The sequence below is a fragment of the Capricornis sumatraensis genome, chromosome 9 (assembly GCF_032405125.1).
Source record: "Capricornis sumatraensis isolate serow.1 chromosome 9, serow.2, whole genome shotgun sequence".
Classification (NCBI taxonomy): Eukaryota; Metazoa; Chordata; class Mammalia; order Artiodactyla; family Bovidae; genus Capricornis; species Capricornis sumatraensis.
The window spans coordinates 6,569,946-6,592,113 of record NC_091077.1 but is presented as its reverse complement, the minus strand read 5'-3'; the positions used below and the strand labels follow the sequence as shown (position 1 = coordinate 6,592,113).

At 59.9% G+C, this 22,168-nt stretch overlaps 1 protein-coding gene across 1 annotated transcript in view; it reads right to left on the bottom strand.

The window, feature by feature from the left end:
- Nucleotides 1-4,514: 4,514 nt before the first annotated feature.
- Nucleotides 4,515-22,168, bottom strand: part of ELL (elongation factor for RNA polymerase II) — a 76,158-nt gene continuing 58,504 nt past the window's right edge. Inside the window, exons 6-12 of the mRNA XM_068980405.1 lie at nucleotides 19,211-19,335; nucleotides 13,387-13,483; nucleotides 11,787-12,273; nucleotides 8,039-8,105; nucleotides 7,600-7,771; nucleotides 6,545-6,589; nucleotides 4,515-5,889 (exon numbers count right to left, since the gene is read on the bottom strand). Coding sequence (XP_068836506.1) covers nucleotides 5,773-5,889; nucleotides 6,545-6,589; nucleotides 7,600-7,771; nucleotides 8,039-8,105; nucleotides 11,787-12,273; nucleotides 13,387-13,483; nucleotides 19,211-19,335 — 1,110 coding nt within the window. The 3' untranslated portion in view covers nucleotides 4,515-5,772. The remainder of the gene's footprint in view (nucleotides 5,890-6,544; nucleotides 6,590-7,599; nucleotides 7,772-8,038; nucleotides 8,106-11,786; nucleotides 12,274-13,386; nucleotides 13,484-19,210; nucleotides 19,336-22,168) is intronic.

Genomic DNA, 22,168 nt, shown 5'->3' with positions numbered 1-22,168 from the left:
ACAATCTGGGGGCGCGGGGTTGGCAGGAGGTCAGCGGGGTCCCAAGAACTGGCCGAGCCAAGCCGACTTCGGTCCCCAGGGAGACTGCACCCCTCTTGGGGCGGCACTCACCGATGCAGAGTCGGCTGGGGCAGCAGCAGACGGCTAGGGATCCGGGCGCGCGAACTCTAGAGAAAAGAGCCGCGGCTCCACCCCCGCTCCGCCCCTCGCTCCGCCCGCGCGCGGGAGGAGGGGAGCTCGCGGCGGGGGGAGGGCGCGCACCGACCTTGGGCTCGGGTTCGAGGCCTTTCGGTCCCGAGCCTCCGCCGCTGTCTGGTTCTTGGCCGGCCGGGCAAATAACCTGGGCCCCAAGCCCCCCGGCCCTAACTCGGGCCTCGTGAATCACTTAGGACCCCCGGCCGCCTATCCCCACTGTACAAAAGAGGACTTTAAAGCTGTAAGGGTGCGCCAAGCCCCAGCCACGAGGCAGGAGTTTGAGTTAGGCTGGGAAACTCATTATTTGGTGGGTTGGAGGAGGGGGCGTCTCTAGAGAAACTAAGGCAAGGGAAACTGAGGCAGAAGACTAAGCGAGGAATCGGATTTCAAAGCGTGACACTCCTCCAGCCCAGGCTCCCTCCTCTTCCCCCTTCTTGAGCAGCAGTCAGACTCTCCACTCCCACAGGGCTCGTCAGGAGAGGGACTAAGGGGGAACTGTGAGTTCTCGGTGCCCCCACCTGTAGCAGGAGGGCCTATCAAGGGCAGGGCTGGGGTGGGGGCGGGGGGAGAGACTGCTCCTTGGGGAAGCGAGGGAAGGCAGGCGATGGGCAGGGCAGAGGCGGCCAGCTGGGAGGAGCTGGGCCTGCACAGCTCTGAGCCCCTCTAAGCGCCCAGTGATAAAGGAGCGTGGGAACCCGGCAGGCGGGCGGGGGCGGCTCCCCCAGGAACTTTCCAAAACAAGCGGCCTCCTCCGGCTGGAAAGTTTCCACCCCTGGAACTGACCCAAAAGGTGGATAGTTGGGAACGTTTGCAGGAAACATGGTCAAAGTCTGGCCTTGGGGAATGGGGGCTCTAAAACTAGTCCAGACTTTGCCCTCAAGGGGTTCCAGTTGTGGGGGAGTCAGAAGTGAACTGGGGGGACTTCCCTGGTGGCCCAAGGGTTAAGAATCTGCCTGCCAATGCAGGGGACATGGGTTGGATCTCTGGTCCAGGAAGATTCTACATGCCGCAAGGCAACTAAGCCTGTGCACCTCAACTGCTGAGCCTGTGCTTCAGAGCCCCACTGCAATGAGAAGCCCCAGCTCACCACAACTAGAGAAAGCCTGAGCACCACAATGAAGTCCTAGCACAGCCAAGAATAAGTAAGGAGAAGTGAGGGGGGCACTCCCAACCAGAGGGACCTGAGAGGCAGCGGTGGGCAGGGCAGGCTGCCTGGAAGAGGTGGCTGCTGGATGGTGTCTTGAGATAATGAAGACATCTCTTATCAAAGAAAGATATGAAGAGCTGCCTAGACGAAAACCTGGGGGACTGGTTTTAGGGGCAGATGAAAAAGGGCTGGCTGCGAGGGGGAGGGAGGCAGTTTGGTCCCCAAATCAAGGTAGACCCTCAGGGCTGGGGACGGGCCATTCGATAAAATAAATATTTGGATTTTGTCCTGCTTTCTGGCTTGGAGATTGAGTTTGATCCCTAATTGCCAGGGTCTTCCCTGACAGTCCAGCAGTTCCGCACTTCCACTGCAGGGTGCTGGGGCTCAATCCCTGGTCAGGGAACTAAGGTCCCGCATGCCCAGCAGTGTGGCCTAAAATTAGAAGAAAAAAATTATCAGTGGCCAGTGATTTATTCAGTCATGGAAGCTCTGTAAAAGCTCCTACAATGGGGTGTGGGTGAAAACATGGAGATGCTGGGTGACACCTGGGGAGGTCACAGCAGCCCTGTGCCGTTCCCCACACCCTGCTCCCCTCCATTCAGCTGTTGAAGTGTTTGCTTAGCACTGTGAGCCATTCTGGCAAACCTCTGAGGGGGTGGGAGGGAACCCCTGATGTATGGCGGGTTGTTCAGAAGTACAGGTGGCCAAGGACTCGGGGCTGCTGTCTGAAGTGGGGACCTGAGCCCCATAACCTGGGAACGGAACTTTTTGACCCCTAGTTGGTACTGGAGAATCTGCAGGAGCTGGAGCCCTCCAGGCCACGTGTCACACCACAGGATTGTGTAAAAAGACCCAGCTCTGGGGAAGCCCAGCATTCACAGGGCAGCCTGCGGTGCTGGCAGGAGGGGTGTGGGCTGAGCAGGTCCGGGCAGGCTCCCTGGAGGGGCCGTGTTGTAGTTCTGGCTACTACTAGTACTACTTTTACTAACTACTTCTCCTAGTAGGGACCAGGTGGGGGTGTGACACGGGTGTGTGCTGCCTGCAGGTGAGAACTGGATGACCAGGGGCCCCCAATCCCACCAGTCTGCAGGCTTCCAAGGGCAAGGGCAGAAACGCCGCCATCACTGCTGAGTGCCAGCACCCGGCCGGAGCCCAGTGCACGGGAGGCGCGTTGACGGATCCAGGCACTGGCAGATGTTGTCCAGCAAGTGGCAGGGACTGCTGGGCACCCCTGAGCCCTGTAGCCATGGTGTGGGTTGTGAAGATGGGAAGTCCCCTGGAGACCTGGACTCGGGGTATCTTGGGCTCAGGAAGGATGGTCAGGGAACTGCCTGTGGCCACAGGGCTGCGGGGGAGGCCAGTGGAAGGCTGCGGGAGGCGGGTGGGCAAGGCGAGCCTGAGGCGAGATGAGGCTGAAGCAGGCAGGGGTGTGGGGACAGAGATTTATCCACTAGAACAGTATGGCCAGGCTGCCTAGGGAGCAGGGTACACTCTGCCCCGTAGGGCCTGCCTGACCTCCCCTCCCGCGCCCCTCAGATTCCTGGGCCGCCTCAGAACTCAGGCCAAGGCCACTGGCCAGCAGGGCCACCAGGGAGGATAAGGCCCACAGTCCCTGACCCCTGGACCCCTTTAATCCTGGTCTTATTCTTTGTTTTTCCTTCCTAAAATAAACATTCCCCTCCACTGTGTCCTTGGAGGGTAGAAACTGCCCCCTGCCTCCTGCTCCTCACCTGGAGCACAGGGCAAGGATGGCTTTCCGGCTGGTGTCCTGCGCCTGTGGGGCTCCACTGGGCCTCAGGTTCGGTACCGCTGTCCCCATGGTGGGGGGCAAAGGGGAACCTCACCCCCACCCCAGTGTACGTCCCAGGAGGAATCATCAAACAGTGCCCTTACTGACTGTCGTTTCCATCAGCCAAAGCTCATCAGCCCAAATAAAGCACTCACCATGCTGCACACGGCTCCACCCCGGGGTCCCCCTGCCCGGCTCAGCCCACTCTGTGCACTCCACAGGGGCAGCACTCTACTCAGGTGCTGGCCACGGCTCCCCACTGCCTCCGCCTCCCGTCTGTCAGTCCTCACCTGTGAGCAGGCTGGCTGGTCTGCTCTGGCACCTGCAGGGCCCTCTGCCTCAGGTCCGCCCTCCACCTGCCAACCTCATTCCTGGGCAGCGGCTGTGGCAGTCTGCCCAGAAAGCTTTCTCCATGCTCAGCCCATGCCCGCCCCGCCACCACGGTTGCCCCGTGGCCAGGTAGCCTCCTGCCCCCAGCCCACCCCAAGACAGAACCAGTCCCCCCGATCCCTGGGGAATGACATATATACTCCCAGCTTGGGCTCACAGATTCAGTTCAGTGAATTTATTGTAGGTTGAAAAAAGATCAGCATTCACCTCTTTAGTGTACAAAAAGGACACTAGATCTTTTAAGAAAATATTAGGAAACTGAAGATGCAGACGTCTTTCAATTGTAACATTTTGGCAAAAGTGAAAAGTTCTTGTAAACACCAACTCCATGGCTCAAAATAGTTTTTCTCCACAGTACAATATTAAAAGAAAAAAAAATAGTATCAATAAGTTAGACCATATTTAATCACTAGAACTTTTGTCCATCAACCCCCACCCCAAGCACAAAACTCCTCTTAGCTTCATAATTCCTTAAAAGGATAAAATAAACAACAACAAAAAACAACGAGGAGGAGGAGGAAATTCAACTGAGTCCCTCGAACTGGACCCCAGGGCAGAGGGCAGGCGGGCCCTCTGGGGTGGGGCCCCCTCGAGTGATCCGGCGCCACCCGAGTCTGCGCGTTCAGGCTGAGTGCACGATGGCTGTCCACAGAACGCAGGGTCCCAGGGTCTGCTCAGCCTGTCCTCCTCCATCCCAAATGAAAAACAAAAGGACAGCTACTGAAACATAAAGGATCAGCTTCCTCAGTGCTCCGGGCACCCCAGGGGCCCCGTGGAGACGCTGGGGTGGGGTGGGGCACTGCAGGCGTGACTGCTCTTTGGGAAGCCACTAGGAGACAGCCCCACAGCTTAGAAAAACAGACATGTCTACGCGAGCATTTCCGCCCTCCCTGCCTCACTAGGATCCTGGCAGCAACCCCTGCCCCCGCCCCCCGCAGTGACCCCTGGACTGGAGGTTGCAACCAGCCCCACGGCCTTCCCCCATCGTGGCTTCACTGAACGTGGCTCTGAATTCACGTGAACTCGCGCTTTAAACCCCAGCACGTCCTGGCGGGGCCCCGCGCACACACACGCACACACGCACGCGCACACACACATACACAAACATATACATGCCCCCTGACGCTTTCAGGGACATCAGACTAGGCACAGTGACTAAGCAGCAATTGGGGTGTCCTTGGGCCAGCACCCCCAGAGAGGGGGGATCAGGCACCTTTTCTGAGCTCACTCTCCGGGGGCTCCCTGGCTCCCTCAACCCCCAGCCCCTCCCTGAGTGCAAACCCCGTGGTGGCTCTGCAAAGACGACCCCAGAACCCATACATGGGGCTGAGGGGCGGAGCGAGGTCAAGAACACGGAGGCCACTCGGCCTCAGCAGTACAAAGTGAGGAGCAGCAGCAGAGGAGAGGATGGAGGAGAGAGAGACAAAACCCAACCCTGGTGCTGCAGAGCGCAGGCTACAAGCACAGAAGCTCCCGGCGACCCCCGACAGCTGAGGGCCTGGAATAGCAAGGTGGGCCTGGTGGCTCCCAGCAGCTGCTCCTGGGCCAGCTGGAGTTTTCCAAATAGAGCTGCGGGGCTTGCATTGCCGAGCCCGCCCCACTCAGAGCCAGGGAGAGGCGGTGTGTGAGGGAGACCAGCGCGGGAGAGGGGCCCCCGGCGCCCCCCACCGGTTCTCTCCTCACAGAGGCAAGGCCAGACTTCCGGAGCATCTGTAATACTGTAGAAAGGACCCAGGGCAGCGTCTAGACCCTGGGCATCCAAAGAGGGGAGGCACAGGTGTAGAAAAAAGATGCTTTTTCTTTCGTACAAAAATAGACTCGAGTCTCGTCAGCAGTAGCCTGTCTTTGTATAAAACTAGAAAAGGCAAGCAGGCAGGCTGGCCTTGGAGTCTTTCTCCGACAAAAAGTTGAAGTCCCCTGTGGGGTGGCTGGCGAGGAGGGGGGCTTCTTGGGGAGCCCGTCCTAGGCAGGGGGGCTGCACAGGAGGTGTGGGGGACCTGGGGAGAGCTGGACACGCTACCCGGGTTTGTGTGACCTGTGGGCGGCCAGGCCTGCGTGGGCTCCCCTGAAAGCCGGCGTCGCTGGCTCAGATGACTGTATTCTTCCTCACATTTATTGTGTTAAAGAAATCTCTGTTTTCTTGTCTTTAGCTCCCCCTTGCCCCCAGCTCCCCCACCATCCAGAACAGTCAGCCAGCTGAGGTGAGCTGGCCCGGCTGGTCGATTGGGACCTCCTGCCCCGTGGCCTGGGGCTAAGGCCACGCCTGAAGCTGTCGCTGGTCGTACTCGGCGATGAGCCTCTTGATGTGGGCCAGCTTGCTGTGCAGGTACTCGCAGCGGTGCTTCTCCTGGCTGTAGTTGGTGTTGGTCTATGAGAGAGCGGCTGGGGTGAGCCTCATCCACAGGGCCTGGGTGGAGAGCCCAGCGCCAACCCAAGCCGCCACGCCTGGCTGTCCCCAGCCCCTACTCACAGGCCAGAGCCCTCACGCCCTGACAGGGACCCCTGAGCGGCCCCCAGACTCCACCCTGGGAAACAGGGTCACGGCTAGGGTGAGAGGCGGGGGGAGGTGGTCATGCAGCTTCCGTGCTGGGCTGGGGTGTGGCCAGTGGGAACCACCCCCGGCACACTCGGCCCTAGGGAACCACGTGCCGGGAGATGGCCAGGGAGCCCGAGCTGGGGGCAGCCAGAGCCCACGAGACCGCAGCTCTTCCCTGACTCGAGCGCTGAAGGACTCCGGCAGGGCCAGGAGGGGGTGGGGGACTCTGTTTCCTCCCCCTGACCTTTGAGGGAGCTGCAAAGGGCCTGGGGCTGTGCTCACCCACACTGGGAGAGTGTGCAGGGTGCAGGGGAGGGGGCACCCGAGTGCCCAGGACAGACTTAAGCTCCTCAGCTATCAGCAGGGGAGGAGCTACTCTGAGGACCGGAGACCAACCCAGGGAGGCCCGCCTGCCTCCTCTCCCAGACCGCGGCGGCACTCACCTGATCCCACCCCACCCTAACCCCACAAGGGGATGGAGGCTCACCTTTTTGATTTTTCGATATTCCTGAAGGATCTGCCCACGAGTAGTCTGGATGAAAAGCAAAAGAAAAAGTGAACAATGCATTATCTGCAGGATACCCCAACGGAGTGACCCCTTCTCCTTAGTAACGGTGGCCTGCCAGGTCACTGCATGCTTGGGGACAATGGCTGTGGCTGTGGCGTGACCGCCTGAGGGTGTACAGAGCAGGGGCTGGGCCAAAGGGGGCAACTCGGGGACACGCACGAGGCCACACGGTGGCTGGGGGAAGGCAGGGAGCAGCTGGCAAGGCACCTTCCCTCGCACCCGCTGGCCGGTGCCCAGGTTGAGGCCAAGCACAGAGGCCCCCTGACCACCTGTGGGGGCTGCAAGGAGACGGGAGGATGGGGGTGTCCGGGGGGTGCTCGCCTGTCCTAGACCCTCAGAACCCCCACTGGGCCTCCAATCACAAGCCATCTCCTCGGGAAATCAACCTGGCCTCCACGAGGGAGACAGAGCCTAGTACCACGGTTCATCAGGGCTGGCCCTATCGTCAGGTAACCAGCTCCGAAAGGGTCCCAAGGTGGAGGCTGGTGTCCCAAGGCCCCCTGCAGGGACCAAGCCCCCTGTGATGAGGTCCCACTAGGGATGGCCAGGGAAATGCAAGTGCCCCAGGAGGGGGAAGGGGTTGGGGCCCCAGGGAGCCTCCATCCCCTCCCCACGGCGGCTGTGACAGCTCTGACCAGCTGTGGGGTGTGGCCAGGGCCCGCCCCTCCTGCTGGGGGGTGGCGCTGAGAGCAGTAGGGGGCTGCAGAGAAGCCCCAGGTGCTTGGGGTGGGGGGAGTGGGGGGACGCATGCACCCCAGCCCCTGGTTTCCTAGCTGTCTCCACTGCTGAGGCCACCCCCGGCTCCACAGTCACCTTCCACCTACAGCGCTGCTCTTGCCCAGCCTCATGGCTGAGGCAGTGGAGCTTCCTGAACAGGCCTGACTCACTCGGAGTGGGAAAGAGGGGCGGGCAGCAGGCCCGCCCAGAACAGGAGGGGCCCCGTCTGAGGGCGCGGGCGCCAGGCAGGGCACTACCTCGTACTCCTCAGAGCCCTGCGAGAGCTGCCGGAGCTGCGCATCGAGCTGCGTGAAGCGCCGCGTGACCTGCTCGATGCGGGCATGCAGGCCTCGGTACTCGCTGTACTCCGCGTTGAAGTCATTCTTGTAGCTCTGCCGCTGCTCCGAGGAGGAGATGGTGGCGTATTTTCTGGGGAGACGGGAGAGAGGGGCCGGAGGGGCTTAGGGGGCTGCGGCAGAGAGCCTGGAAGTGTCCACAGCCAAGTGGCCAGCCCCACCCAGGACTCAGCCCTGACTCCGAGAAGACTGGCTGTCAGGAATACACACACAGCCACAGTCAGGTCAGCGCACGCGCGTGCACAGAGACGGGAATACACACACACAGCCACAGGGCCTGTGCTGCCTCTGCTCACCTGCAGGATCGGGAGTGGGGGGCAGCAGGCGAGGAAGTACTCACAGCAAGTAGTCGGGTGTCTCCGAGGTCGACGTGGGGACACTTGAGCTGCTGCAGGTCCCGTTTAAACCTGCAAAGAGAAAATGTGTCTCCTGAGTCCGCACCTCGTGTGTCTGTGATGAGATCCACAGAAGGCTGATGCCCTATTGTCTGAAGGCCTCAGGGGGGAGGCCACGCGGAGGGAGCCAGGATGGGCAGAGGCGGCGTGAGTCAGGGCGAGCACCATCTGGCCGCCGTGGGGGGCTGCCTGGGGCTGGAAGTGCCCCCTGCCAGTAGGAGAGGTGGTGAGCCAGCATGGTGTGCGTCCCCAGAGCACAGCCATGCAGAGACGGCATCGTGAGCGCAGTTTTCAGTAAGCGCTCAACAGTACGGGTTCGCTGGAGGGTCAAAGCCTGGAAAGCTTGTCCAGAGCCTTTGCTGACCCCATGTAAAAGGCCATGAAGATGAAAACCAGTGACCCCTGGACAGTTGAGTCCCAGGGGCATACCATTTTTGGGCCCCACAGAACAAAGCCAGATGGCTGCCACAGTTTTCCCCCTCCTCTCCCTGTGGATGGAGCTGCAGGCCCTGCAGGCTCTGGTCTCTGGCCCGACCATCCCCACCCCGCCACCACACCCATCCTCCATTCTTCCCACCAGACCCAGGACTGCGAGATCAGAGGGTCAGCCCTGGGACTGTGACCTGAGACAGTGCCCGAGGCCTGCCCGGGCTACAGTCTGCTCCTCTGCCCCGGGGACTTCTTCCAGATGACCTTTGTAACCCCGAGACACAGGCGACGTTATCACTCCGCAGCGTTCGCTGAGTGCCTATTTGGGTGCCTCTCTTGAGGAGAGCAGCCCTCCAGCGGACCAGCGGTCTGATGAGCCCCGTGCGGCTTTATACTCCATCCAGTGCAAGGGGAGATTCCCACCAGCGGATGGAGCCCACCCACACCCCCATCCGGGTAGCTGTCTCTGAAAAGGCTGTGGCCTCCCTGGGATGCAGCCCAACAGGCACAAACGTGCAGATTCCGCCTGCATCCCCAGCTCCCACAGCCCAGGCCCGCCAGGCGTCCCGCGGTGCTTCACCTTGAGGCTGAGAATCAGATGGACCTGGCAAGACACAGGGGCCCAGCCTGTGGCAGCCAACCCTCTGTGGGCTCTGCTCCCGCCCTGCACCCGGCCACCCCTGCACCAGCCCAGCTGCTTCCCACCTGTGTACCCCCTCCCAGGGCACTGGGTGCAGGGACGTGTCTGTCGGGTCACCCTGCAGGACCCAAGTCTGGGTGCCAATGAGGGTGCCCGAGTTCCCACATACGGGTCAGCAGGCCTGAGTTTGGCCTGGATGAACCGAAGCACGCCCCTGCCCAGCACGTGGCCTGGCCAGGAGGGTGCCCTTGGGCCACAGGCGGGGTCCACAATCTGAGCAAGAGCTGGGGGCAGGCACAAGGGTGGGTCTAGGACCCAGGAGTGGGCCCGTAGCACAGGGGGAGGAAGGTGGCAGAGGGGGGCCTTGGTGGGGTAGGGGGGCGGGGGGCACAGGTGGGCTGAGCTGAGGAGGCTGCCACACCCATCAGGGTCAGAGGCGGTCACAGGGCAGGGCTGGGACCACAGGGCAGACGAGAGGGACAGCAGCATGCAGAAGGGTGGACTGCCTCACGGGACACAAGGGTGAGGGAGCTTCTGCACTTGGGTGCCGACCTGGAACCCTAGTCAGCGAGGCAGGAGAAACATTCAGAGGATAATGCTGCTGTTAAAGGCGGGTGGGGAGCTCTAGCCTGCACAGACGCCCACCCAGGAAGGAGCCACAGCAGGAGGCTGTGTGTGGTGGGAGCTTGGGAGGAAAGGCAGGCCCCCACCCACAGATTATCACTATCAGCTGAGCTGCCAGAGGCCAGCCAAGGGGGATCGCTTGGTGCCATACCCAACTTCTGGTGCCCCACTTGTCCTTTTGCTCCCCCTTGGGGCCCCTACTCTCTGGCTTTCCTGATCCCAAACCTCTTTCTCACCTTGGCCTGGGGCCAAGCTGCCTGTGGCTGACACACGCTGGGCAGGAGCCAGAGCCTTCTGAGGCCTGCACGTGGGGCTGGTCTGGGCAGCATCTTCCTGGCCTGGTCTGCTGCCTGGCCCCATAATCCTACTTCCCCGGACCCTGCCAGAGCACATGGAACCTCGCTTCTGCTGTTTGGGACAGATGGCTCCCTGAGCCCAGCTGCTCAGGTCTGTGTCCCTGGGCAGGACCCGGGTCAGATGGCCTGCGCTCAGGGAGCCAGGCTCCCTTCCCCTCCGGGAAGCCGAGCATGCGGCAGGACCGAGGGGTCCCAGAGGACTGACGGAGCTGCGAGGTCTGTCTTCATCAGACCCACCCCGGACCCGGTCTCCAGCTGCAGAGTGAGGAGCGGGCATGGCCTTTCTGGAGGACAGCTGAGGGACAAATTCAAAAGCCTGAAGGAGCAAGGGCTCCTCCTCTGGTCCAGGAATGCCCCCTGCTGGGGATCCTCCTGAGGAAAGAATCTGAAAGCTACAGCAGGTGAAATGGCCCACACGGCCGGCAGGGCTGCGCCTCTGTTGCTGTGACATGCTGATTAGGTTAAATTACGTGAGAGGAAAATCACAATGGAGTCAGTATTGCTCAGAGAGCTCTCTAAAAATGGAGTCAAGAAGCCATTAAGGAAGTGTGACTTGTGCACGGCTCAGCCTGCATGGAATCTGACCTTTTGACCCCATGAAGTCATCTGCCAGAACTCGTGACAGCTGATCTACTTATCAGACCCCCACTCTCAAACCACGTGTGATACTGTCGACTGACTGGACCCCTAACCTAAAACAAGTATTTTCTGACTGTCTGACTTGCGTCAGAGTTAAACCGTTCTCACCAGAAATGTTTAACGAACTCAAGGCTTTTGGTTTTCATAAACCCAACTCTCTGCTCTTCCTGAGAACTCGTGGTCACCTGAGCCTATGTCTCCCGAATGGTCATTCTTAAGGCCCTAAGAAACCATTTCCCTATCTGCAGCCTCCAGAGTTATTTTGGGGTTGCCAGTAGCCACAAGGGGTGCTCAACTCAGATGCCTGGGGCTCTAACTGGGAGTGGGGAGGCTCTGGGGGTGAGGATGCCGCCCCTACGAGCCCCAGGCCCTCGAAGGTCTCCCCGCTCAGCGTAGAGTCCCGGCAGCCTCACACCCCTCATCCCGCTGAGGGTCTCCCGAGCGCCAGCTTCCCTACAGGCTGCACGTGCGAGGCCCTGCTCTGGCTCTTACCAACTGCTGTTCAGTAGACGAGTCTCCCACCTCCTCCTGGACCCGCCTCTCAGACCCTCTCTCTGCAGGTTTGCTCCGCAGGTCACAGCAGGTCCACAGTGATCCAGGGACCCCCTCCCCACCAAGTCCTGACCCCCGCAGCCAACCCTGAGCCCCGGACCCCTGCTGTGTGCTGTGTCTGGGGTCTCCCTGCAGCCAGAACTGGGCCCTGGAGTTGCTCTCCCTGTGAAATATCCCCTCCCGTGAGCCTCAGCTCCATCAGGCTCCGTGCCCCTGGCCCCCATGGCTGGCCTGGCACACACCTGACTATAGGAGCCTTCGAGAACAACGCCTCCAGGGCAGTCACGTGAGCCAGTGCGAGGACACAGAGGGCCTTAATGTGCAGGGTGGGCCCAAGTGGGGACTCAGGAGGCAGCCCTCTAGGCATCCTGTGGAGTAAGGGTGCGCGGGCACAGGCCTCCAGTGACTCCCCCTTCTGCAGAGCCCTCTGCCCCTCGACCTCCTGACACCTACCTGGGGCGACTGGTGGGGCAACTGGAGGGGCTCCAGGGGGGCCCGACATCTGGCTGAGTGGCCGGTCCCGGGGCCTGTCCTCAGCTACCCTCTCCTTGTCTTTGTGCTTCTTGGATTTCTTCTTGGATTTGCTGTGCAAGGAGCTGCCATGGGGCCTGCTGGGCTGGGCACAGTCCGTCAGCAGGGGCATGCTGAGGCGCTCAGTAGGGGCTGGGGCGGCCACTTCCCCACGCTCACAGTCCCGGCTGCTGTGGCCCAGGTCGTTGCTGACGTCGGCCAAGGGGTCGTGGGCCCGCGGCGGCTCCAGTCGCAGGGGCAGGTGGGTGTCCGTACCAGCCAGGGGGCCCGGGGTGGGCAGCAGGCCCTCGCGGCCGAGGGTCGCGCTCAACTTTCCGTTGACTGTGGGCTGAGCTCTCTGGGTGAAGTGCGATATCCTGGGTTTCTTGTTGGCCAGAGGGTCAATGAAATCAGGAGGCTGTGGCCGTTTCTGTGACGGACAGGAGAGAATTTCAGGAGTGAGCCGGTGCCTGGAGTCACTGTGTGCCCCAGGGAGAGGCTGGGCGGCAAGAGGCCAAATTTGAGCTGACCGGTAGCCCCACCACAGGCCCTGAGGGAACCAGCGCCCACAGGTAGGGCCACTCCGACCACAAGGGGGCGCGCGAACACCACAGCAAGCCCGAGAGGCCCAGAGCTGGGGGCCTGCCTGCCCAGGGACCCGGGGGGGGGGGACGGGCCAGCAGGGCAGAGAAAGGGCGGCTGGGCCATCAGTGGACCCAGTTCAGCCCATAAGGGCCACCCCTGGGAACTGGTCTAAAACATTACTGTGCTCAGCATCCCCAACGGAGCCCAGTCTGAGTGACACAGGGCAGGCCCCACAGGCCAGGACTGTCCTCCCCAGGGCCCTTGAATCCCCATGGCACCCCTGTCACATGGTGCAGGCCTCATCCCCATTCACAAAGGAGAAGACTGAGGTCTGGAAGGCAAGACAAGAGCAGAGGTACGGAGCCAGGATCAGACCAGTCGGCCTGGGTCCAGGGTGCGGCAGTGTGGACCAGAGTGAAATGAGGCCCTGCCCTCTACGCCCCAGCCACCGGGTGCCCTGGGAGGCTTCAGGACCTAAGCCGGATGCCTCCAGGGGGAGGCAGAGTGGGGAGGAGAGCTGCTGGCCAAGCAGGGGACAGAGACATGGGACTCACTGGTCAGAGCACGTGGGGGGGAAGAGACAGCTGTCACCAAACAGCTTGACAACGGAAGATCAAGCCCCCGACAGCAAGGCCCTCCCCGCACACCCTTCCCGCCTACTAACACGGCAGATCCTGCTGGGGACACAGTGATTTTTAGAGCAGCCCTGGGAGTCAGAGGCCTCCAGTGGCCAGAGTGGCCAGCAGCCCGTGCGCCCTCAGCCACACTACCCTGACAGGCAACCCAAGGAACCTATCCAGTTCCAGGCCTGGGACCCCCCCAGCCCCCAGTCAGCTGCTTACGCCTTCAAGAAAACTCGCCAGCCCTGAGTCAGAGGCCCAACAGGCTCCCTGAGAAGCAAGGTCAGGCCCACCACCTCTGCGGCAGCCCGCCCACCCTCCCCGCCAGCCGCTCCTACCTGAGGGGGCGAGGTTGAGCTCCCGTGCTCGCTCGGAGGACTGTTGGCAGCAAGTTCCCCAGGGAGGCCCCCTGTGCTCTGTGGCTGGCAGAGTTTCCTGCAGAGGAGAATCAAGGCAGGTTGGAGGGTCCCGAAGCAATGCCCTCCCTGCGAGGCGCACCCAGGCCCGCCCACCTCTGCACTGCCACTTGCACCCAGCGTCTGGGGGAGGGCCTGGCTCCTCGCTGAAGCATGGCAGGGCTGGGCGCGACGGGCACGCCTGGCAGGCAGAGAGCAGTCGAGCGCACCGCAGCGGCCCTGTGGCCACGGCCTCAGCCTCACGGTCAGAAGGCTGGCCACACTGGGCGCTCTGTGCCCAGAGAAGGGCCAGCTGACCAGACGCTCATCTTGACTTCCATGACCATGGAGACCGGGACTCTCGGTGCAAAACTGACCGGACACTCAGGGTCCATGCTGTGTCCCCATGGGAGCTACAGACATTGGGTGTTGGCCCTTTTTAAAAACACATTTGGTCCTTACTTTTATAAACAACTGTCATCCCAATAACAACGCTCACTGCAGAAAGAGAATGTAAAAGAGGGCCGAGATGCCCTGCTCTGAGGTGGGAGGACCCCCGCCCCCAGATTCAGCTCCCATCTTCCTGGGAGCCCGGCCCCAGGACCTCCAGGGATGGCAGGAGCAGCCAGCAGACCACCGGAACCAGCTCAACAGCGCAGCCAGGGATGAGAGAAGCAACGCCCCAACGCTTGACAGAAAACGGAGGCACTGAGAGTCACCCTGGCTGGGTGGGGCTGGCCTCTTGAACTCCTGGAGGCCGAGAGTCTCAGGGGAGCCCAGGCACCCAGCTGGCCCCCACACCCTGCAGGAAGCCGAGCTGAGGTCAGGGGCCACGTCTGCTGCTCCAACCAGTGGCCAGCAAGCACCTCCCTGACCCTCAGCCGCACTCCAGACTCTGGAGGGTGCCCTCCCCACAGTGGCCTGAAACGCAAGGAGAGCCGAAAGGAAGGTTCCAAGAATGGGTGGGGCAAGTCTACTGTCCAGCCCTGTGGAAGCAACCAGAGCTTTCAGTCAGACAGAGAACCAGGTGTTCACATCCATTCTCTCTCAAGTCCCCACTAAAAAGGCATAAAAGAGGAAGGGAAAAAAAGACAGCAATGCTACCTAACGCGGGAAGCCGAAGCACTAGTGGTGACTGTCCTGGAGCAGCCAAGGAAACTGAGTCCTGGGCTACAGAGCCCGCAGGCCCGCAGCGTGCGCCTTGGAGACCTCAGCGGAGGCGCCTTCCAGGCTGCCCCCCAGCAGCCCTGCTCTGGGGCCTGGCCTGCTGGGGGCAGCTGCAAGGGGAACCCCCAGCATGTTCAGGAGTAAAGGAGCCCAGGCCTTCCCCAGGGGGCCAGGAGGCTGCTCGGGCCACACAGGATGGACAGAAGCATGGCCTCCAGAGGAGAGGAGACAGAGGGGCCTGTGGAAGGACCCAGAGATGCCTCAGGGCTACCAGGGAAGCTGGACTGCCAACAGCAAAGTTCTGCGGAGGCGGCACCCAGGCTTCCAGGAAACAACTGTCAGGCCCTGAAACAGACAAGACGACGCATTTGAAAGGACAGAGAGCAACCAAGCCGCTGTGCCACAACTACTGAAGCTGAGCCCCAGAGCCCGTGCTGCACGACAAGAGAGGCCGCCGCAAAGAGAAGCCCGAGAGCCGCAACTGGGGAGCAGGCCCCTCGCCGCAGCTAGAGGAGAGCCCGCGCAGCCACAAATAAAGTACCGTTTAAAAAGAAGGAGAGAGACTCTAAGAGGATGAAAATGTTAAATCCACCAGAAACACACCGGCCTTAATAGCCTCAGAAAGACAAAGATCTGAAATGCACACCCTCCAAAGAAAACAGAAAATAGCCAATAACTGCAGGAACAGACGCTCAACATCATTCCTTGCTCATCCAGGGAAACTCAAATCGATACCACTATAAAATACCACTTCACACTGGTTAGAATTTAAAAAAAAGAAGATATAGCAAGTGTTGGTGAGGCTGTGGAAAAACTGGAATTGGGCACGGCTGGTGGGAATGTGAAATGGGGCAGGCACTGAGAAAAAGCGTCTGGCAGTTCTTCAGAAAGTTAAACACAGGATTACCACATGGCCCTGCAATTACACTCCTCAGGACATAGTTGAGAGAACTGAAAATCGGTGTCAGTTATATTTGCGTCCTTGTACACAAATGTTTACAGCATCACTGTACACAATCACGAGAAGGTGCAAACAGTTCACATGCACACTGACAGAAAAATGAATAAGCACAACTCAGACACAATAGATACGGAAACCAACCAAGAACCAGGCCATAGAAAAGAACGAAGCTCAGCCACAAGCTAAAATGTGGAGAAACCTTGAGAACATAACACTGAGTGGAAGAAGCCAGACACAAAAGGCCACACAGCATACAATCCCATTGATAACAAATGTCCAGAACAGGCAAATCCAAGAGACCAGAGGCTGACTGGCAGCCGCCAGGGGCGGGGGGTGGGACGTGACCGCTAATTCAGGCTGTTGGGTTTTTTGGGGGGATAAATGGTTTGGAACTAGATGGAGGTGGTGATTGCACCCTGGGAACTAGAAATGAGGGCAAAGAGAGACAGATGCGAGCAGAGGAAGAACTCTCCCCAAAGTAGAAGAAATAAAAATAAGCCACCAGGAGGACAAGAGTGAATGGTGTGGGAGCACAGCCCCCAGGGGCAGACTGAGGGAGCCGCCAGGAGGACACTGGGGCCTCCCGCAGCCTCACCGAGGACGCAGACGACGAGGCCAGCGTTCAGACTGCCAGGGCCACCGGCCCCGGCCCCAGCCGCCCTCCATGCCACCACAAGCCAGGGAGGGAGCTGACGAGGCATCTGCGGCCAGACCTTCAATGTGGAGAGAAAGCGCCTTCCCATCTAGAAGGCTGCTGCTGCTGCTAAGTCGCTTCAGTCCCGTCCGACTCTGTGCGACCCCATAGACGGCAGCCCACCAGGCTCCCCTGTCCCTGGGATTCTCCAGGCAAGAACACTGGAGTGGGTTGCCATTTCCTTCTCCAATGCGTGAAAGTGAAAAGTGAAAGTGAAGTCACTCAGTTGTGTCCAACTCTTAGCGACCCCCTGGACTGCAGCCCACCAGGCTTCTCCGTCCGTGGGATTTTCCAGGCAAGAGTACTGGAGTGGGGTGCCATTGCCTTCTCCGATCTAGAAGGCTAGATATGGCCAACTGGCGTGCTGGCCACCCAGGTGTGGAGCTGTGGCAGATGGACATCCCAAAGCGTTCTCTGAGAGACGCTCCAAGAGCTAGGTTCCTTCAGCATTGGGGCAGAATCCCAGATCCGGAAACAGGAGGACTTGCGAGGGAGGGATGCAGTTCCCTGTGGAAGCCCTGGCCCCTTGAAAGTGATGAAAGGCCATGAGACAACCAGAGGGAGCTTGTGGCCGGACGTGAAGGACACAGAAGGCTGAGCACTTGGCCAAGCAGGTTACCAACTACAGGGAAAGTGCACTGCCTGTGAGACAGACTGAGGCTCGGGCTGTCTAGGCTATGCCCTGGGGGAGGGGAGGCCAGGACAGGGCAGGTTGGGGGGCTGATTTCAAGGCCACATGGGGTCCAGGCCTCATCCTGCACTGGGACATCCAGACTCTGCCTGGGACAGGCCAGGCCTGAGCCGTTACACACGGGGACTGAAAGCACGGAGGAAGCATCCAAATAATCAGCTGAGGGCTTCCCTGTGGTCCAGTGGTTAAGAAGCCGCTTGCCAAGGCAGGGGACACAGGTTTGATCCCTGGTCCAGAAAGATTCCACATGCTGAGGAGCAATTAAGTCCATGTGCCACAACCACTGAGCCCGTGCTCCAGAGCCCGAGCGCTGCACCCAGTGAAGTGCGCGCCCCAAGTCGGTACTCCGCAACGAGGAGCCCGAGTGCCTGTCTGCAGAGCAAAGCCACGGGGGCGCAGGCAGACCCTGGAAGCACAAGCGCACTCAACTCAGGTCCAAGTTTAGAACAAGCTGTAGGATAAGGGATGCTGTAGCCCCTGGAGTAACACGAGCCCCCACACCCAGCCTGTGACAACAGGAACACCCTAAGACCTCATTTCTCCTTCTTGCCATGAGACCCACGGCATGAAGAGCGGTTGTAACAGGGCTTTCTTCAGGGAGGGAGCAACCTAAACATGGGAAAAAAAAAGCTGCCCCGAGCAGCGCTGGGTTGTGGCTATCAGTGATATTGACCCTGACCTCTGCCCACCAATCAGGTCAAGCTCCCAAGAGCAGCAGATGCTGTCAGCTTCTGGAGAGGCATCGGGCCAGACCACCCCCCAGCCAGCTGACCCATGCAGCCTGAGAGGAGAGCACCAAGACGGCCCAGGGCAAACATGAGGGAGGAAAGGAGAGCTTGGCGTGGCCCTGAGCTCCGGGAGTTAAGAACCTGAGGAACCTCCCACCTGATACCCCTCAGTATTCAGCCCAGTTTCCTAGGGACCACACCCACCCATGGGCAGACTGCCCACAGGCTGCTTGCTCCTGGCCATGCCCCTCTTGGAGAGCTCTGGGACACCAAGGCCTGCGGGCCTGAGATCAGCGGGCAGTGCGAGGCTCTGAAGGAAGGAAGGAAGGGTGGGAGCAGCCTCAAGGCGGCCCACCCCTACGTGCCCCTTGGCACCTCAAAGCACTCAGGTGGGTGTAAATTACTATTCCAACACTATTGCCATGCGTGCGTGCGTGCTCTACCGCTTCAGTCGTGGCCAGCTCTTTGCGACCCCACGCCCTATAGCCTGCCACTAGAGTGCATTAGAGTCTCCAGGCAAGGGTACTGGACTGGGCAGCCATGCCCTCCTCCAGGGGATCTTCCCAACCCACGGACTGACCCTGCACTGCAGGCAGACTCTTGACCGCTGATGCAAACACCTGCGGGAGGTGACAGCGTCTGAGACATGCCTGGTGGGCAGCAGACGGCGCCCAGAGAGGGGAGGGGGAGCGTCTTCTGCCGAAACCATCCCCTCAGCCCCCCGAGCACCTAGAGACGTCTAGAAAGCCGCAAGAGTGACCCTGGGACAGCAGGTGCGCACCCCGCAGGGACAAGGAGGAGCTCATGGTTCACCTAGAGTGGCCCCGACTTGGCTCTGATTTCCAGATGCAGTTACTGCTTTAAACAACTTAAAAAAAAAAAAAAAAACCTTCATAAATTGCTCCAAGTCCCTGAGAAAGCACTTAAGGACTAATTAGCATCTCAGGCTGCTCTGAAGGGCGCTTCACAGCCGGGGCTCCCAGGCATCAATTGAGAAGGAAATCATTAACTGCTTGCCTTAGACAGGGGCCGACTTAACCACTTTTCCCCAGAGCCACCTTGGCTACTCCTGACTTCGGGTCCCCATTAACCCGAGAGGGGATGCGTTTAATTAATGCTGCTTAATAGTGTCTGTGGGGAGGTTTGTTTTGCTTTGTTCCTCTCTGCTTCCAGTCCTTTAGACTTTCTTTTTAAGAAAGAGGTGGCCTGCAGCCGTAGCCTGTGGGGACGTGCTGATTTCAGAAAGAGCTTGATAGGAGGGGCAGAACGGCTGCTTTGGGGTCTTCTGTCCTGAAGTTCTCATGTTCAACACAGAGACTCAGGCCCTCCAACCTACTCGGCAAGGCTCGCCTTTTCCCTACAGGAGGCCATGGTGGGCTACCCAGGCAGTCTCTACAGACCCCCTCCATCCTGCCTGCAGGACCTGTGGGCTTTGGCACCACGGGAGGCTGCCCCAGCCTCGTGGAGATGAGACGTGCCCCAGGCCCAGGGGATGGGACTCATTGGGGATGGGGCGGCAGTGTTACCGGATGAGCATCCGCTTCAGCAACTGCTGGTCTCCCTCCGAGTAGCCAGGCCAGTCCTTCTGCACATCCTTGTACACACAGTCCTTCAGGGTGCACGTGCCATCCTTGGCACTCACGTTGGCCACCTGCAAGATAGAGCCAGGGGCACCTCGTGTACAGCCCGAGACACAGAGAAGACCACGCGAGCATTCTGGAGGGCGGCACGGGGAGAGGCGGAGACGGGCGTTAAAAGGGAAAGAGGACAGCACACTTCTGCCCCAAGCCAAGACTCGGGCCCCAACTCCTCTGCAGACCGGGACGGCGGCCCTTGGGGTGCCGAAGGGTCAGAGCAGCAGGCCCAGATGCTGCTGGAGGCCAGGCTGGCTCCATAAGGGGGCGCTGCGATCTACACTCCCAAGACTCCATCAGCAGCCCATCCCCCTGCTACGGACTGAACCATTTTTCTCCTCCACAAATCCACATTAAGTCTTACCCCCTGCTAACCTAAGGCGATGGTATTAGGAGGCGAGGCCTTTGGGAGGTGATGAGGTCATGAGGGTGGAGCCCCCATGAGGGAGTGTCTGTTTTTGGGGGGAGAGGCTGTGCTGGGTCTTTGCTGCTGGGAGATTTCCCCAGACGTGGCAAGTTGGGGGCCACTCCCTGGCTGCAGTGTGCGGCTTCTCATCGTGCTGGCTTCTGCTGCAGAGCACAAACCCTAGGGCTCTCGGGCTTCAGCAGGCACGGCGCATGGGCTCAGCAGGCGCGGCTTCCAGGCGCTACAGCACGGGCTCAAGAGCAGTGGCACAGCGGCTTGGCTGCTCTGCAGCATGGGGGATCTGCCTGGATCAGGGACTGAACCTTGTCTTCCGGACTGGCAGACAGAGTCTTTACCGCTGATCCACCAGAGAAGCCCAGGTGTCTTTATAAAAGAGAATCCAGAGTTTCCTCACCCCTCCCTGGATGACCACAAGAAGACAGAACGCAGGCCCTCACCAGACACCCAATCTCCCGGTGCCCTCATCTTGGGCCTCCCAGTCTCCAAAGCTGCTTGCCGGGTCTGTGGTGTCTAACCCACCCAAGCCATGGTGTTCTGCGACAGCAGCCTAAGGTGCACGCTCTCAAACTCACAGCTCCTGTGGCAGTCAGCCGAGCTGGGGGAGCTGCAGGAGGGGTGCCGTCAGGGCCCAAGCTGAGCCCACCTTCCCTGCAACCAGCCAGCCCTGCTGCTTCTGGTTAACACAAGCTGAGTTCGTCTTCAAGACTCTGTGCAAAGATGCTTTTAGAACATTTGCCTAATGTGCTTGATGGAATTCAGGCCCCTGACACACAGAGGGCACGCTCCTAAGTGTCTTGTCAGGCACCATGATCCCCAGAATGAGCGTGCGGAGCTGTGTGATTGCCAGGGCAGCTGCTGTTTCTCACTACAACTGCGACTATCAATTTATTCTCCACGTCACGGCAGTTTCCCCAAAGAGCATTTTTTAATGGTTGAGTAATATTCCACCAAGAGGCTGCACTGTGATTCGCTCAACCCTTTCTCCTTTGTTGGACGCAGACTGTTTCCAGCTTCTCTGGAGCATAAACAGATGTCACTTGTGCAGGCTTTTTCATGCTGGTGATGGTCTTCTTCGGCTAGCTTCCCAGAAGTGGGATTAGTGGGTCAAAGACTCTGAACATTTTTATGGCTTCTGAGATGCTTTGCTAAAATGCTCTCCAGAAGAGCCACCCACCCATCCAAACTCCCACCAGGAAGGTGGAATGCCTCAAATCTTCTCTCCGGATGTTTTCACAAAAGTGAAAGAGGAGGTGTCTTTGCACAGTGCTGCTCATCAGAGTCACTGGGTGGGGGGCGAGAGGGCTGGGAAATGAGCATCCTTAGTGAGGTGCAGCCCCCGGTATCTTCCTGTCCTCACGCTGGTAGGGTCCCAGTGCCCCTCCCACAACTGCTGGGGAGAACAAGTCTGCTAGCAAACACAGAAGCTCAAGGCAGATGGGACAGGAAACCAGAGAATGGGAGAAATCAGAGCAGGCACCCAGGATGCTCTAGCGCTCTAGTGCAAGACACTGCCTGGGCCGCCTCAGGGAGCTGCCAAACCCAAGTTGGCTGGGGAAGCTGGCACCCAGCACGATGCCTCTCTGGCCCCAGGAAAGGACCAGGAGCAGTGAGAACACCTTGGCGGTTATAGGTGAAGCAGGTGCCCTGGGCAGACCCAGGTCAGCCCCACCAGCCCCTCTCCCCAGAGGACTAAGCCTGGCGCCTCTGGCGTCTAAGCGTCACTCAGTGGGTAAATCTCAGGCGCCACCAAATGCTGGGCCGGCCAAGGCTCACATTCTGCACGTGCTGCTTTCTTACTCTGGGCCTGAACAGAACCAGACTGGAGAGCAGGAGCAAGGGCGTTTTTCAGAATGGCCACCCCAGGGGCTAAGGACCTGGCTGGACGGTGATTCGCGCTCCAGGCACCGGCCGGGGCAGGCATGGCTGTCACCCGTGCCCTCAGTCTCGGCTCACGGCTGACAACCCTGCCCAGCTCCCTCAGCTCTGCCTCAGTCACCCTATGGTGCAGGAGGCAGCTGTGGGTGGCCCCCAGCCCAGGGAAAGGGCCTCCCGAGTGCTTCCCCCAATTTCCCAAGGGTAAGGCAACATGTGACTTTCCAAGGAAATGAGCACCCTGGGAAATGTTCTTGGTTCCAGAGTTTTCTGGATGCTCTAGCAAGCCCCAAGAAAACTCCTGGACTACAGAATACTGTATCTGTCTTCTCTAGGCCCTGAGCCGACTCCGGAGCTTGCTGGGGGAAACACTGCCACTCAGTCCGCGCCAGCACAACCTCCACGTGGGGGGCGGCGGCGGCTCAGGAAGCCAAGTTTGCACAAAGGCCACCAGTGAGTACATGGAGGAGCCCGATAGAAATGAAGGCTCCGGGGAGCACCTCCACTCTCAGGACGCAGAGGGCTTCTCCACGGTGAAGGGGAGGGGAGGC